Source organism: Phaethon aethereus, assembly GCF_964289735.1.
Source record: "Phaethon aethereus genome assembly, chromosome: 2".
In the NCBI taxonomy this organism is placed as follows: domain Eukaryota; kingdom Metazoa; phylum Chordata; class Aves; order Phaethontiformes; family Phaethontidae; genus Phaethon; species Phaethon aethereus.
In genome coordinates this window covers 59,085,392-59,100,923 of record NC_138582.1, presented here as the reverse complement: position 1 = coordinate 59,100,923, position 15,532 = coordinate 59,085,392, and the positions used below count along the sequence as shown (strand labels likewise).

General features: G+C 39.3%; 1 protein-coding gene across 1 annotated transcript in view; it reads left to right on the top strand.

The window, feature by feature from the left end:
• The window catches only part of PIEZO2 (piezo type mechanosensitive ion channel component 2), a gene marked incomplete at both ends in the record, with an annotated part of 313,493 nt that overhangs the window by 140,589 nt on the left and 157,372 nt on the right, over positions 1–15,532 (top strand). Inside the window, one exon of the mRNA XM_081996437.1 lies at positions 4,440–4,482. Within this exon, the coding sequence (XP_081852563.1) occupies positions 4,440–4,482 (43 nt within the window). The remainder of the gene's footprint in view (positions 1–4,439; positions 4,483–15,532) is intronic.

Sequence of the window (15,532 nt, the reverse complement as noted above, 5' to 3'; positions counted from 1 at the left end):
CAGATCCAGACACAGGCATGTAGTTCTTAAGTAGCCACTAACTGGAGAAGTGAGAAGGTAGCGGGTCTGCGGCTAATCACTGCACACGGTCTTAGGGACCATAGGCTCCATAGGGACCTTCATGCATACCTGCATGGGGATGGCATAGGAGGCAACGTGGTTTTGCTGTGTGTTTACAGTGCACGCCAGACTTCTCCCTGAACAGCTACAGACCTCTGCTCTGTACTGGCAGATACGGCATGATATGGCTCCAAGTGGACAGTTGTGCAACCTCCATGAATGGCTGAAAATCACTTATCCAGTATGTTATTCTGTGTTTTTCCTAAGCCTACCATTGCACTTCAGTAGTCAGGCAACTTCATGGTTTGTAAAGGTGAGCCGCCCAGCAGTGGACTGTGAGTTCTTTCATTCATAGTAAGTTCATAGTAAGCAGAGAGTTGTAACCAAACCAAACCAAATACGGAAACTGCCATATAAATGAAAGCCTACCTGTCAAAGACGACAACTTTTCACTTCAGAAAGATGTTTTTCATTTTATCTTATTAAATCTCATGTTCTTATACTCTCATTCTTATGCGAGGATTTCATTGAGTGCATATGTGAGCATGATGTGCATTTTACCACTGTTCCTATTAAATGTGAGCAGTAACTCTGGAAGTACATTATGCTTCATCTTTTTGAAGAGTTTTAAAGCTAGTGTTGTTAATGTGAAACAGAATCTTTGGAACAGATGGGAATGGTCAGGCACTCTGGAGCAAATATTTGGAACAAAAGTTTAATTACATGGATACCAAATTAAGGCATTCTTATAAACAGTTTTGGTATTTTTGACATGATGGTAAAAAACAGAAAGCACAGAGAAGCCAAATACCTTAGCAACCAAAGTGTAGCAGTGGATTGATTCTGAAAGTTGACAGGTGAATGTTTTCCACGGTCCCAGCAGAGGGAAAGACTGAATTGAATAGCCAAATTCCTATTGATTTCTTTGGGAGCAGGATCAACTCTTTGATTCGTGAAAAACTCCTGTTTTGACTTTAATGAGAGTTACGTGACTTAAATCTTGTTTAATGTTTTGGAAGCACTGGGTGAGGTTTAAATAAAATAATAAGTTTTCTAGACTTTTAATAGCATTATTCTTCTTAGTGCTGCTGTTACCTCAGGGTATTTACTTTTGGCTGTTAGTGCAGTGTAGAAGTTGATACTATTGAGAGTGGAATTGGCGAATCTTAAAACAGAATGTTTAGATCATAAACATCTTAAAATAAGACTCCATAAAAAAGATGTATATTTTTTTAATATGAAATGTTAGTTGTGTTCTTGGCAGGCTTTGCTTCAGTGGAGTCACATGCATTTCAAAGAGCGTTCTGCTAGCCAGCTGCAGCCAAAAGATGATTTCAAACCAGTGGAGACCAAATTCCCTGTTCTCTTTCGCTTTTTTCCCTCTCTCTCTCCCCCTCTCTCCTGTAGGACTCTCTATATATCATATAACTGAAGTATAGCCAATCATGGGGTGAAAAATTCATATAACTTGTATACACAACAGTGGAAAACATAGAAACACTGACTAAACATGCCAGTACTAGTCTGTGCTTTAAGAAGTACTGTTGAGATTTCTTTTCTTCAACACTCTTCAAATCTTCAAACTTCAGAAACTGTTGAATACTCTTTCAGAGCCAGCAGCATTGCATAAACTATATGGAGAATTGCTTGCATCTGCCCTGCACTTACCTGTGGAGTGGCACAGTCATCTTTTTAGCAATGACTTGATTCATCAGCGCTACATGAATGAAACCAGATATACTCTAGAGGTGTGCAGAAGGTGGTGGGTTTGGGGGGTAACTCATAACAGAAGATGTTAGTGGAGTGGTTCTTTATTTATCTGAATGAAATGCTGACGTTTTTTTCTGCTACACATGATTTTTGGCTTTCATGTTTGTTTGAAATAAATGTGTGATGTTAGAATGTTTGTTGGCCAGCTTTAAAGATGTCTTTAGAGGACTTCTTTTTATAAAATATGAACTTAGTGTTGATGAAAGGTATTGTATGTAGGTACTTGTGAAGGCAGAAGTCTTGCCTCACCTCAAGCAAATACAGGTGCCGCAACAGAAGCTCCCTGTACTGATCCATGTACATTGTTCAGTTATTCCAGAACAGAACGTAACCCTTTTTTTTTCCCATAACGTGAAGGTAGAGCTTTCTACACCTCAGTTTTGAAGCCTCTTATTGCTGTGTACTCTGCTGGATATGGCTCTGAAATCCCTGTTTGCTTTGGACTGAATGGTCACAATTAAAAGTGTTTTTACATTGATCAGTGGCTGTAGCTGTAACAGTCCTGAACAGAAGAGCTTTGTGTCCATGGCCCTAAACTATCATTAGAAAGGTTTTTAGAGCCTTTTGCTGAAAATATGTCTGTGACTGAAGTTTGAAGTGACTGGCAGTGAGAAGATGAATGAAGAAGGGGTTCCAGAAAAGTATCATGAAGATTCCTACTGACCACGTTTGGAACTGGCTGTGAACCTACCCCTTGGCCAACCAAGATCCTTCCTGTATGGCGTAAAATGCTGGACTTTGGTTGATTTTAGGAGCATATAATTTAATGCAGTTTCTTTTCCTCTTTCTAAAAAAACCAGAGATTAATACAAGAATTTATTTTCTGCAGGCCCATGTTAACTTCATTATTTGGCTGTCCAGTTAGGAATTGTGAAGGATGCCTTTGCATGATGCAGGCCTATAAGGAAATTAACTTTATTGATTTCAGTTTTTATTTGCTCAGTCTGTGATTTGCAAGCCAGACAGATACTAGATACAATTGCGCAGAAAAATTGTATCATTACGTTAGAAACGTACCACATTCTCCTTGGGCTAAACTGGAAAGTTTAGTCAATTGGTTTGAATTCTGTTGCTAGGTTTAAAAAATAAAACAAAAAACAAACCTCTAAATCCAAAACTTCTTAGAAGTCTTGAGATTCTTATCTCTATCTGCAGTAGGTGTCCTGAATTCAAAGATTAAAATTGAAAAGCATCTACTGGGTCTTATTCAAATATTTAACATGTTGCAGATTAGAGATAAATACTGTACTTCAAACAAGGCAGGTCACTGATTTCTGAGCTAACACCTTTAACAGAATGGAAAGGTAATGATGGTAAGAGATACATCTACAGAGGTTTTTCTGCCTGATAATGTTATGTCACCACTTTTCCCATACTGGTTTGGCAAGCAGGACTTGGATTGTCAGTGGAAAGGATCTAATCCATGATTTTGTTATAGTCTTTGTACGGGCACTCACTGCACAATATGCATTTAATCCTGAAATTCTCCAGATTTAAATCAAAGTCGCTTCCCTTCATGTGTTTCTGCTCTTTCTCAGTATTTCTCGGCAACATTGCTGCTTGTCCTTGAGTTTCTCCAGTGCTACTAAATGCCACTTACAGGGAATCTGTTTGTTCCTAATTTACATTCCCCTTAGGTGACTGGCTGTATCAGCAACAGGAGCTGTTGTCACTTCTCTGATTTCAGTTGAAGTACGATGAAGCATCCAAAAAGAACTGTAGTTGCTTGCATTGCATGCAGTCCTCTTCCATTTCCCGCAGGAGTGTAAAATGACAGAGAGCATACTGTGACCCAGCTTCATGTCCTCTTACATATTTGCCTTGCAGACCTGCATGATGACATATTTGTGCTCTTAGTAGCCTGTATTTATAATGACTGCATAATGGTAGCAAGAAAGAGGCTGGCAATAAGCAAAAAAACTACCAGGAGCTGAAAACTGATAACCTAATGCTTGCACTGGGAAGGGGGGTATTTTTGAGAAAATCTAGGTAGAAGTTAAGTGCATCAGAAATACTGAGGGCAATTCTTTGAAGGGTCTGTCCATTTGAGTAGTTTGTGGGGCCGAATCCTTGATCGTTTTGAGAAGGAGGCCATCGCAGCTGTTGGCGTGAGTATGAAGGGTTAAACAATAAAGCAGAAATGTATCTTCATGCTTTTGCTTAAAAATAAAAGGGCTGGATTTCAGAAGGAGCTGTAAAGCTTTCAGCAAGAATCGGGCAAACACTACAGTAAAATGAAAAGCTGAAATGTGAAGAGTGCGTGATGTGAGATGCCAGCTCAGCACTTTCAGGAGTCATGTACAGATCACGTTGCTCTAGGAGAAGAGACCACCCTTGGAATTGCAGTGAACTGTAGCAGTGACTGGCTGCTTTGCAATGTAAAGGAATTATATAGGCTGATACCCCACACACACAATTATGTCACTCGGTGGTAGCCTCTCTTAACATTTCTTCACTCTGGGGAAAACAGATGTTATTTACAAGTACTTCTGTAGGGGTGGAAAAATCACCTTACTATACAGATCCCAGCTGCACAAGGAAAGAGTAAGAGTGTTTGTACAATAAAGGTTCTTTACTGAGGGTGCTTGTTTTTTCTCGTCTTTGTACAGGTTCAACATGGGAGAAAACATTACGGCAGATTGGTTTTGAAAGGTAAGCCATAAATTTCTCTCCTTACCAGTGCAAAAAGAAAAGGAAGAAAAAATGCATGGGCAAATTTGCAGAACTATTTATTTTAGCTGATCAAACATATCTGTGACCTCCAATTTAGAGAGGAAGTTATGCAGTGTCATGCACATATATATTCAGCTTTTCTTTTTATGCCCTCTTCTCTTTCCCCAGTCAATCTGAAGCAATTTATTCACCATATGAACTTGGCTCATAATGTTTTTTTGATGGTGGCTATATAGCATGCTAATATTAAGAAAGGTGACACACTATTTGGGCAGAAATCTCACTTATGAATGAAAATACTGCTCTTGCTCATATTATTTTTTCCATGAAACTTCTAACCTGTGACATATTAGTTGACGAAAGTAAATGAAGTTGAAAGAGGACCAAAGCTGGCAGTGAGCTATTTAGCATCAGAGGAAAATTCAGAATTCAGCATTCTTCGAGTGCAAGAACTTCTTGCAGCCAAACTTAACCACGAGGTCATTATACCAGAAACATATGTCTCTCTTGGAAATTAAACTAGGCCAGGCTCAGTAAAGAGCTATCTGATGTTGAGGTTCAGATGCTCAAACTCATGTTTGTTCTTGAACAAATTGTAAGCAGAATAATCTGCTCTCCACTTGAATAAAGTTTTGCTGTTTTCCCTTAATAGAGTGGTTTGCAGTTGTACACCAATGTGCTTGTGTCACTGTTGACCGGGCAAGAAGGGGTTTCTCTTCTTCATGTTGCATGAGTGCATACTGTGCATAATGCCTGGGGCATCTCAGCTAATCCTACAGAAAATCAGGCCTTTCTGCAGTCAATAAATAGCCATACAAATCCTATGAAATAGAAAATTAAGTACTTGCTTCCTTCCTCAAAAGCAGAAAGCAAGTTGCATTTTTCCTTCTGACCTTTACCTTGCATAAAGTTTTTATTACGACAAAACAAATTTTTGTTACATGACTGATGCTTAAGTTTAATTACCCTAGCTCCTAACTGTAATTAAGATTCTCAGACCTTGGCAATGATGTATGAAAGGGTTTTTTTCTCTATCATCCTTTTATAGGAGGAGTCTGCTTAACTAACACCACTTGAAGAAATAAATTTCTAAATACTTCACTTTCTCTGATCTCCATCTAGAAATGTGGTACCTAGGGGAAAGATTAAGGTTATCCCTAAATAGCTTCCAGGAGTTGTACCACAGACTTGTGGTCTCTGAAAGGTGGTCACCCATCTCTCTATAAGAACATGGGTTTGAAGTGTCTAAGGAGATGCTAGTGTCCTAATGACTACTAATTCTCTGTCTTTAGAAGGTGATTTTGAAAGCATCTGTGTAATGATCCTGAGAGGGTAGGCACAGCGTCAGCCTGGTTTACTTGTTCAGCTAAATATATTAGATTTCCATGTTAGACATTACATTTGCAAAAATTGAAGGACAGTGTTCTCTTCAACATAGTAGAAGTACGTGGGGAGATTGCGTTTTGTTATTTTCTCACAGCCGTAAGTATTACGTTGGTACGTATTATTTTAGTTCTTCAAAGGAAACATAGAAAAGCAAATCACTTTTGAATGTGACAAAGATCTGTCTTGGTGAAATTTAGCTTTTCGTTGGTACAGAACTATCTTTGTAGCTTTACAGGCTTGGGTTAGTTTAAAAGTAAAATATTACAGAACAATAAACACACATTTCCTCCACCAAATAATAAATAGAGGTCAAATTAATTTCTGTTGTAAATCTCTTGATACCCGTAGAGTCATTCCTGTAAAGACTTTGGCCAAATATTTTTAAACAGAAAAAAAAAAAGCCATTTTGCTGCCATATATTTTTATAAGAATTTGAAAATCCAGACTGATATGGCATACTTACCATTTTGTAGCTGAGAAAAGAGGGGCATTTTCATTTCATAGCTTCCCACCAGTCAGAAATACTGTAAGACTTTAATAAGATCACTAAATAAAAATATGTCTCTTCTACTGCCCCGTAAGCTTAAAAATGCGCCAATAATATAGGCAACCTGAGCAGAAAGTTGCAGTCTTTCATAGTGTCAATATTTGGTAGTCCTGGATACTTTTCTGATCAAAATTAATTTTAAAATGTTTCTGTCTGAATTTTTTAATATTAACATTTTTGGAAGTTTTTAAAAATAATTTTAAAAAACATAAAGTGAAGTGTACTACTTAACCTGTAGTGTCTGTTAAAGCCGTATGTAGATAGCATAAGGCACAGCATTGATTGAAAGGAAAACTCTGATTCCATTCTGTTACAGCATCAGGGAGGGGCTGTGGTTTATAAACATCAGCTTGAGAAGATGCAGTGCCAAATCAAGAACCAGACTAGAAATTCCTTAACTGTGACACCTTACTGAATGTTGTCTGTTGAGAGACAGTGTTTTTAACAGCACTGCAAAAAAAGTTGGATATTAGTGAAAAATTACACACTCGCAGTTGCTAAGTTTGATATCGTCAAGGGTTTCGTTTTAATAGGTTGTGCTTTTTTCTCAAGTTACATCCAATGTGGTTTCCTGATGAGCATTTCATTCAGTGTACTATCATACCTGTCTGAAGGGCACTACAGTAAAATACCGATTCTTTCATCACCCCATTCTTCTTTTAAGATTACAAATTCACACCTGCTGATGCTGTTTGTCTCCATGAGAATGGAAAAAAAAAAGTAGTTTTGAGGAGTGCTCGAATGAATTGATACCTTGGGTCTATGGTTTGAAGCTGCCAATGGAAAATGGTCATCTTTTTTAAGCTTAGTTCATTAGAAGTTCTATTTGTGGCAATTTCCAACTTGTGAGATGTTTCAAAACAATGAGAACCCACACCAGAACCCACCCACAGAACCACTGTGTACGTGCAATGTATGTACCACATGAAACATGGAGAATTCTTAATAGACTGAATTACAGCTGAGAAGCCTGACTGAGAGGAGGCAGATACGTAGAAGAGATTACTGTGCAGATCCCATTATTGCCATTCTAGTTTGAAAAGAAGAAAGCCTTTCAGATGGCACTTCTGCACCCTGGGAGGTTGATTGTATTCCTGGAGTAACTTTAATCGAAGCAGCACGTTCGTTAGCATGGATCAGGTGAAGATTTGAATGTACTTGGCTTGCCATAATCATTAGAAGCAAACGTGTTCTCATATCAGCTTTGTCAGAGAAACAGGCAAAGAGAGAACAAGAAAAATAGAGTCCTTTAAACATGGAGAACACTTAATGTTTGGGTGTCTTTTTAATAATAATATTAAACTTCTTACCTGTATTTTTAACACAAGCTTTTGTGTGGTGTGAATATATCAGCAATAGCAAGTTGGTTGACTAAAAGATCTATGAGTAACATATATAAAAAGCTTATATATGTTACTTTATGTAACAATATAAAGTAACATATATTCCTTTATAGCAATATTTGCTTAATGTCATATTGTATGTGATTGCTTAAGATCAGTATTTCTTATGCCTTAAGGAATAGTTTCCAAAGTAAACAAAGGAGTACACATTGCTCTATGTAATAATTCGAGGCAGGAAACGCACTTAACTTGCATTCACAGAAGTGGAAATCCCAGGTCTGCAGATCTCTCAAACCTGAGAAATTATTCTGGGGGTGTATCACTATGTGCTTTCCCTAGTCTTATTCTCTTCAGTAGGCATCCCTTTATGGCCACCGATAGAGACAGGATAGTGGGCAACATCTGTGTTAGGTCTGATCCCATACAGCTCTTCTCATATTATCTATACCAACACCAAGAAAAGAAGCAGTAGCAGTACATGTTTTGCTATTTAAAAACATATTCTTTCAAGCTGTTGGCTTAGGCACACCCAAGTCAGCTGTGAAATATCAATAACATTTAAATGTGTTGTTTGAGCAAGGACGTTCTTATTCAGAAGGAAGCAAGATTTTTAGATACACAAAAGGAAAGACATTCAAAGGAATGTCCTAAGGAGGAATATGTCTTTGCTTAAAAACTGGAAAAGTTGTATAAAATGTTCCTCTTAACAGGCTGCTTTAGAGTGGGTTGAGGGACAGGAGATGCGGACACTCAGTTTACTTTGCAGAAAATTAAGCCCAGATAATATACAGGTTATGTCATCACTGCTTTGTGGTTACATGATGTTTATTCTGCAATAGTAGAGTGTTTACATTGCTGTTGTCTTCATATCCTGAAAAACATAGAGGCACCAAGAGATCTGACTGCAGGGCTTTTATGTAAGCATTACTTGTGAGCTGAGGGTGCTGCTTTTCAGTGTGAGAGAAATTAAAAATGCTGGAGCTTGAGTAAAGTAGCTTTAAACCCAGGAAATGACTGGAGTTAAGAGCTTTTCAACTAAATGGACTATATGTACGTTTGATAGATTTAAATTAAGGTCTTTCTGTTATTGATTGGTTTTTGAGACATTACAAATAAGCTAATTGTAACATACTATAGTAGTCATCATGTTTGATAGATTTAAATTAAGGTCTTTCTGTTATTGATTGGTTTTTGAGATGTTACAAATAAGCTAATTGTAACATACTATAGTAGTCATCACCTTTGTCCAAGACTATCTTGACTGCAGTCCGACTGCATTTTCTCAGAACAAAATTTGGAGAATTATGAAAAATGTTAGCGTGTATTATGCTGTCCAACAAGAAACACTGTTTAAAATGCTGAGCATGTGTGATACCTGCATGCCCAGCAAACTGTCACTTTGCATGGTTTCCTTAATAATCTTTAACAAGCCAAAGCAAGTAGATTTGTGGATAAATAGGATGACTTTTTTTGCCACTGTTAATCTGGGGATTATTGTTCATTATTGGTGCGTGTTTAGATGACACCTACATATTCACGAAAATGTCTGGAAAGCAGTTATCTCTGTTCTACTTTGTTCCAAATATGACTAAAAATGTGTTTCAGAAGGCATTGTTCCTTTCACTGGCTTAAGATTTTTTCAGTCACGCGCAGGACCCAGTGGAAACGGCTCACGCAGGCTCACAAGTGGAATAGTCACGAACAACTAACAGTGACTGTGCTTGTTTCCTGGCTGCTCTGGCAGTTCAAAAGAGAGCTTAGTGCACAAAGCCCGTTAAAATTCAAAGGGGAAGAGGATCGGGTTGGTCGTTGAGCTGTTCTTCTCCTGTAACAAGGTCTGTAGGGTCTTTCCAGCTCACGGCTGGGGTGAGGCTTGCAGTGCAGAGCCGGGAAAAAGCCACGGCCAGCGTTGGGGAAACAGCCACTTCCACACTGCAGAAAATGAAAACTGAATGAAGGGGTTTTTTAAAAATCTAAAGTTCTCTGATTTGAACTACCAGCTGATGGAGCTTACGTCCTTGTCTAGTAGATTCAACAGTGATTACAGAAATGTCTTCTGTTGTTATGTATTTGTTGACCTAGAAATGTTCTAATTGTTTTAAAACTTTAAATGAATGGTATTAGGCCTCTTAAAACTCATTGTCCTGCAGGGCTTCCAGACTTCCAGTCTTCCTTTTACTACTCTTCTCTGAGTTGTAATTTCTAATGTAACTAGTAACTACTCATCTACTAACAACACATCTATTCCCTTTTTACATTTGTTCCCATGGTGTTTCTCTCATGTGTGTAATGCTTTACAGTATGGTTCCACAAAACAGACTTAAGAATGATTTAATAACTGTTATTATATGTTAAGTAAATACCAACTGTTTAAAAAAATATATGTTTGAAGAATAACAGATGTGTGGTTATTTCACTTTTGGCAACAACCGATAAGTATGTTTTTCATAATAAATAGCTGTTTCAGTGACACAGAGAAAGGAACTTCTGAGCATCAGTTTCTTAGTAAAATGTAATTATCTGTATAAAAAAAGTGTTTTCCATATTGAAGATACAACTTTTGGTTGATAGCTTCAAACTGATTCTGAAATTGTTGTCATTTTTGTGGTATGCAAAAATTTCTTATTAATTTGAAGTTACATCTTTATATATGTAAAAGTACATGACTTCCATTCTGATAACGCTAATAGGACACGTCTGCACCGTTTGTACAGCAGCAACAACTATGGCGAAAGTGCAACATGCAGCATCACAGATTCTGGCTAACGCGATGCTGAGGGTGATCGTCAGTGAAAGCTGTTAGTAAAGTACATTGTGTATTGACTTGTGAGCTTGTTATGCTTTTTTTTTTTTAGATCCTTTTACTATTTCTGAAGAATTGAAATGGTAGTTGGGGATTGGTAGCTCTCACACCTCAAGGAAAGGAAAGGGAAAGGAGGTAGGAGCGGGGAAGGGAATAAGGCTGTCAAGGAAAGAGGAAAAGACCAGAAGATTGGTATGTCAGGGCTGGACCCTGGATAAGAAGATTGGCTCCTATTAAGACATATTCCAGATCTTCTATGTGTATTTCAGTAGCTCCTTTCTCTTCTTCACAAGGTGATAAGGAGGAAAATCTGTGTTGTTTTTGTCTGAAGCAAAATAAACAGAACATCCCCGCATTCCACAGGTAGGGAGACACAGCTCTCCCAGTAGACGCCAGGAGCAAGTTATCTGTCATCACCGAGAGACGCGATTTGTTCCTACGCGGGTCTCTGAGAGCAGACGGATGTCTGCTTTTGCAGCTGCTCCACATATGCCCCTGCTCAGTCTAGCCAAAAATATTGTGTATATCTTCCCTACCCCTTGCAGAGACTGAGAACTCAATTTCCGAAACCACTCGTGACGTGTGGTGAGCGCTGGAATCCAGACGCATCAGAGTCACTTCCCAAGTGCCTTCTTCCAGGTCTAGGTTGCTAATTATGAGCCTACTGGCGATCTATTTTCTCTCTTTCCCCCATGCTTAGATTGCTTGTAACTTGCTGGGGTAGTTGATTGGTGCTTGGCCAGAATTTCTCTGAGTGACATGTAAAGAATAAACAGAAAGAAGAGAATACCACTGGATTCTATAAATACTTATTATGCACAGTTCTGGCTTGGAAATCCAAGTACCATATGGTTTTCTATAGTGACATCTCCCACTCCTCCCCACACTCTTCAGTGATTTAGTAAAAAGAATAAATATATGTTTGAAATACAAAGTCTTATCCTGATACCATGTTCCATAATTTCAAGCCCTTTCTTCACATACAGCTGAATCCTATAGCCCTTTCTCGGGCAGAGCTCCCATTGACATCATTTTGGGAGCATTGCCTCAACCAGGGTCTGCAAGAGGCTGCAGGGTCTGATGCTTGAGAGGTTATTTTAAAAGAAACAGTGCAGTCTGAAGCTGTTTTGCAAATACCGAATAATTTGCGTTTGGGAAGACAAGGAAAAATGGGTGCAGTGGTGCAGTCAGAGGGACGTGGGGAAAGCCCTGCCAGGCACCTCTTCCGCCACTTTGGAAAAAATTGCTATAGTAGCCTCCGTGACTGTTTTGATCTCCTCTCCCACAAAGCACTTAAGCAAGTGCGTAAGTTTTCAGCACCCAGGCGTGCCCCCTTACTTCAGCAGCGTTCTCTTTTACAGTGTACCGTCCTTTAATTGCTTCACATCAGAGAAATCGGAGTAATCAATGTTTTGTTTACACTTTCCATTGCTGTGCCCACTCAGGCCTCACATTGGACAGGGATTAGTTTATAGCCTTCCTCAACATTCTTGGCACATCTTTCTCTTAATATACGACACCCATCCTACTTTTGTAGGAGTTAATGAATGTGAACTTTTCTGCAGCGTTTACAATTATGTATGTTCTTTGAATAATGCGGCAGATAAATGTAACGTAGGGAGCTGAGGAGATGGAACCAATTCTCCACCTTCCCTTGGGAGGCTGTGAATAGAAGAGCAGTTTATTGCTTGTAGTAGAATTGTTGTCTTCTGGGTGGTATCTCAGTTTAGTCTTTGCCCTGTCTGGCTGTTACCTAATTGACAGGTAGGGATCTGGGGGCAGAGGACTTATCATGTCCTTCCAGCTGCGACGCTGCACTTCGTTCCCCAAGGGGCGATGGACGGCGGGTGAGGGGGCTTCCCACACGCCTGCACTTGTCTCCAGGCGAAGGGCAGCACAGGGTCCCGAGTCCTGGGGAGGCAGCGGGACTGAGGTTGCTTTAATTTAATGTTCAAAGCTTCCCTCGTCTTGTTTCTTCGTGGTGGCCGGGACCGTGGAATTTGTACATGTGCGTGCTGAAGTATTTGTGTTGTTTATAGTGTGGGAAATGGGGAAGAAATGTGTTTTCAGTTTCATTTGATATATACTGCGTGCCTGAGGTTCTATCTTAAATTGAGTTTTCTTCGCTGCTCTGACAAAAAGTGAGACTTTGAAATAAAAGTCTGAGTTACAGAGAAAGCTAGAATAAAAATTGGATTATATTTTCAAAGGAAAAAAAAAGTGTTTAAAAAGATAGGAAGAAAACGGAAGGTTTTTTTTTTCCCTAATACTGTGTCACCTGAAATCTTATAGTCAGTATTAAATATTGAAATAGAGACACATTAAATCTAGTTTTAAACCAGTTTAAGTTTGTGGTTTTTATTCCAATGTCCATTTTTATTGCAATGTTGCTGAAAACATTGTGTAGTCAGTCCAGTGTGCTCAGGCAAAAGTTACTGTGAGTAAAGTTTTTTCTTATTGCCTGTTAACAAACAGTGCCCTGTGTTGGACATGCTGTCGTAGCCTGTGAAGTAACGTAATCCTTTTGCACCCACTGAGAAGGAAATAATTACAGGACAGGCTCCCTCGCTCCTACAGTGAGCATAATCTGAAATGAGATCAGAACTACTAAGTTCTCCGTTTTGGGCTATTATCCCATTTACCACTTGTGTTTCATGGTGCCCTAAGAAACTTCTGCTTTTAACTCCAGCCCTGGGCTGTACACATAAGGCCGGGCGGCAGTTCCCTTTCAGGGTGGTTTGGTGGTCAGCGTAGAAGAGCCTTCAGGGGAGTCCATCTATCTTAAAGTCGCTCTTTTTGCTGTCTTTGGCTTATTTTTTTCCCCAGCAGCATAGGGATGTTTGTACCAGCACTTTCTGTGTTGGGCAAGTGAGTACCCTACTCTTCAGGGGCAAATATAGAATCTGTCATAGTTAACTCCTGAGACTCCTGCTTAGAATTTGATTAATCTTCTGCTCATTCCAGGAACTGGATTATATTCTGTTGTTTCCCTGCAGAAAGGGATCTGGGGGTGCCGGTCGGCAGCAGGCTCAGCAGGAGTCAGCAGTGTGCCCCGGCAGCCAAGCAGGCAAACCCCATCCTGGGGTGCATCAAACACAGCGTAACCAGCCGGCCAAGAGAGGGGATTATTCCGCTGTATTCAGCGTTGGTGTGGCCTCACCTTGAGTACTGTGTGCAGTGCTGGGCCTCGCCATTTAAGAACCTCTTGAATGCATCCAGAGGAGGGCAACAAAGCTGGTGAAAGGGCTGGAAGGAATGTCCTGTGAGGACTTTGGGCTTGTCTCATTTGGAGAAAAGGAGGCTGAGGGGCGACCTCACTGCTCTGCTTGGCTTCCTGAGGAGGGGACATGGAGAGAGAGGTGCTGATCTCTTCTCCTTGGGATCCAGTGACAGGACATGTGGGAGTGGTTCAGAGCTGTGTCCATCAGGGGAGGTTTAGGCTGGACATTAGGAAGCATTTCTTTACCAAGAGGGTGGTCAGACACTGGAAGAGGCTTCCTAGAGAGGTGGTCGATGGTCCAAGCCTGGCAATGTTTTAAGAGGCATTTGGACAAAGCCCTTAATAACATGCTTTAACTTTTGGTCAGCCCTGAATTGGTCAGGCAGTTGGACTAGATGATTGTTGTAGGTCCCTTCCAACTGAAATATTCCATTCCATTCCATTCCATTCCATTCCATTCCATTCCATTCCATTCCATTCCATTCCATTCCATGTTTCTGCTAACAATCGTCCTTTTAGCGTGCTTTTAAAATTTAAGCTCACTTTTAAGCTTAAGCTAGTTATAAGAAAAGCTGATTTTTTACAGATGTCAGTTGCATAAGTTTTGCAATATACTATCCTACCTTTTGCAAAATAAACACATTTCTTGTTAACAATCATGTCATAGAATATTTTTCAATATATTGCTACTTATGGTTTTGTAGCCTTTGTGCTGCACACCTGTGAGACAGTAAAGAGTGATTCACCAAGTGAGACTTTTTTATAGAAGCTTTTCAGGAGATGGTCACCATATGGCTAAAAACACTTAGACTAGTAATTGCTTCCTTACTTACTGGATTTTCTCAAAGCTGTCCTTATTTAAAAAAATGATAAAACTATTTATGATGAAATATGTAAACATTCACTAAAATAACTTCTTTTTTTGAGCAGATTTAAGAGATTTTCTAGGTTTTAATCCTTCATATTTCTGTTTAAGCAATTATCTTAACAGTAACATAAACAATCTCTACCTAAAATAGTTATAGTAATCACGACTATTCTCTAGAGTACATCACTGTAATACGCCAAGAAAGGTATTTCCTCTGGGTTGAGTGCAGCTACTTTTACACCTTCTTTTTAAATAACATTGAAAGCAGCAATGTGAATTTTCTAGATGTCTGAACACACAGTCCTTAATTATATAAGCAACTCAATAGACTTCAAGGGTATATCTCATGAGAGTAAACATTATGGAACCAAGGTGTAAAGTGATTGTTAGTGGCATAAATAAATAAACTAGATTTTAAAGAGTGTCGTACGATTCTCTAGAATTTAGAGAATTCTAAATTCTCTAATTTAGAGAGAATTTAGAGGTTAAAAGCCCAAGGCAGACATCACACCAGGTGGTCCAGAGGAAAATCACATTGTTTGTTATACAACTAAAGCACAGTTGTGTGATCACTGTGTTTTAATCCTCTGCATGGATAGGCTAAAGGTCAAGTAGGCACTTACTCGTGGCAACCATGGCAGTCCTGCGTCCTGTTCAGCCTCCTGTGCATCCACCGAAAGATGGGGTGTGCAAACACCCTGAAGGCAGAGCTCTTGCAAATAACAAACCTCTTAATCATGTGACATGCCTATGACAAATCTCAAGTTCAACCATATATAGCTGAGAAACACATCAGTGTTATTCATTACAAGACGCTTTATGAATAGTTGGGTTCCTTCCATTTTACTTACTATTTTTGCTT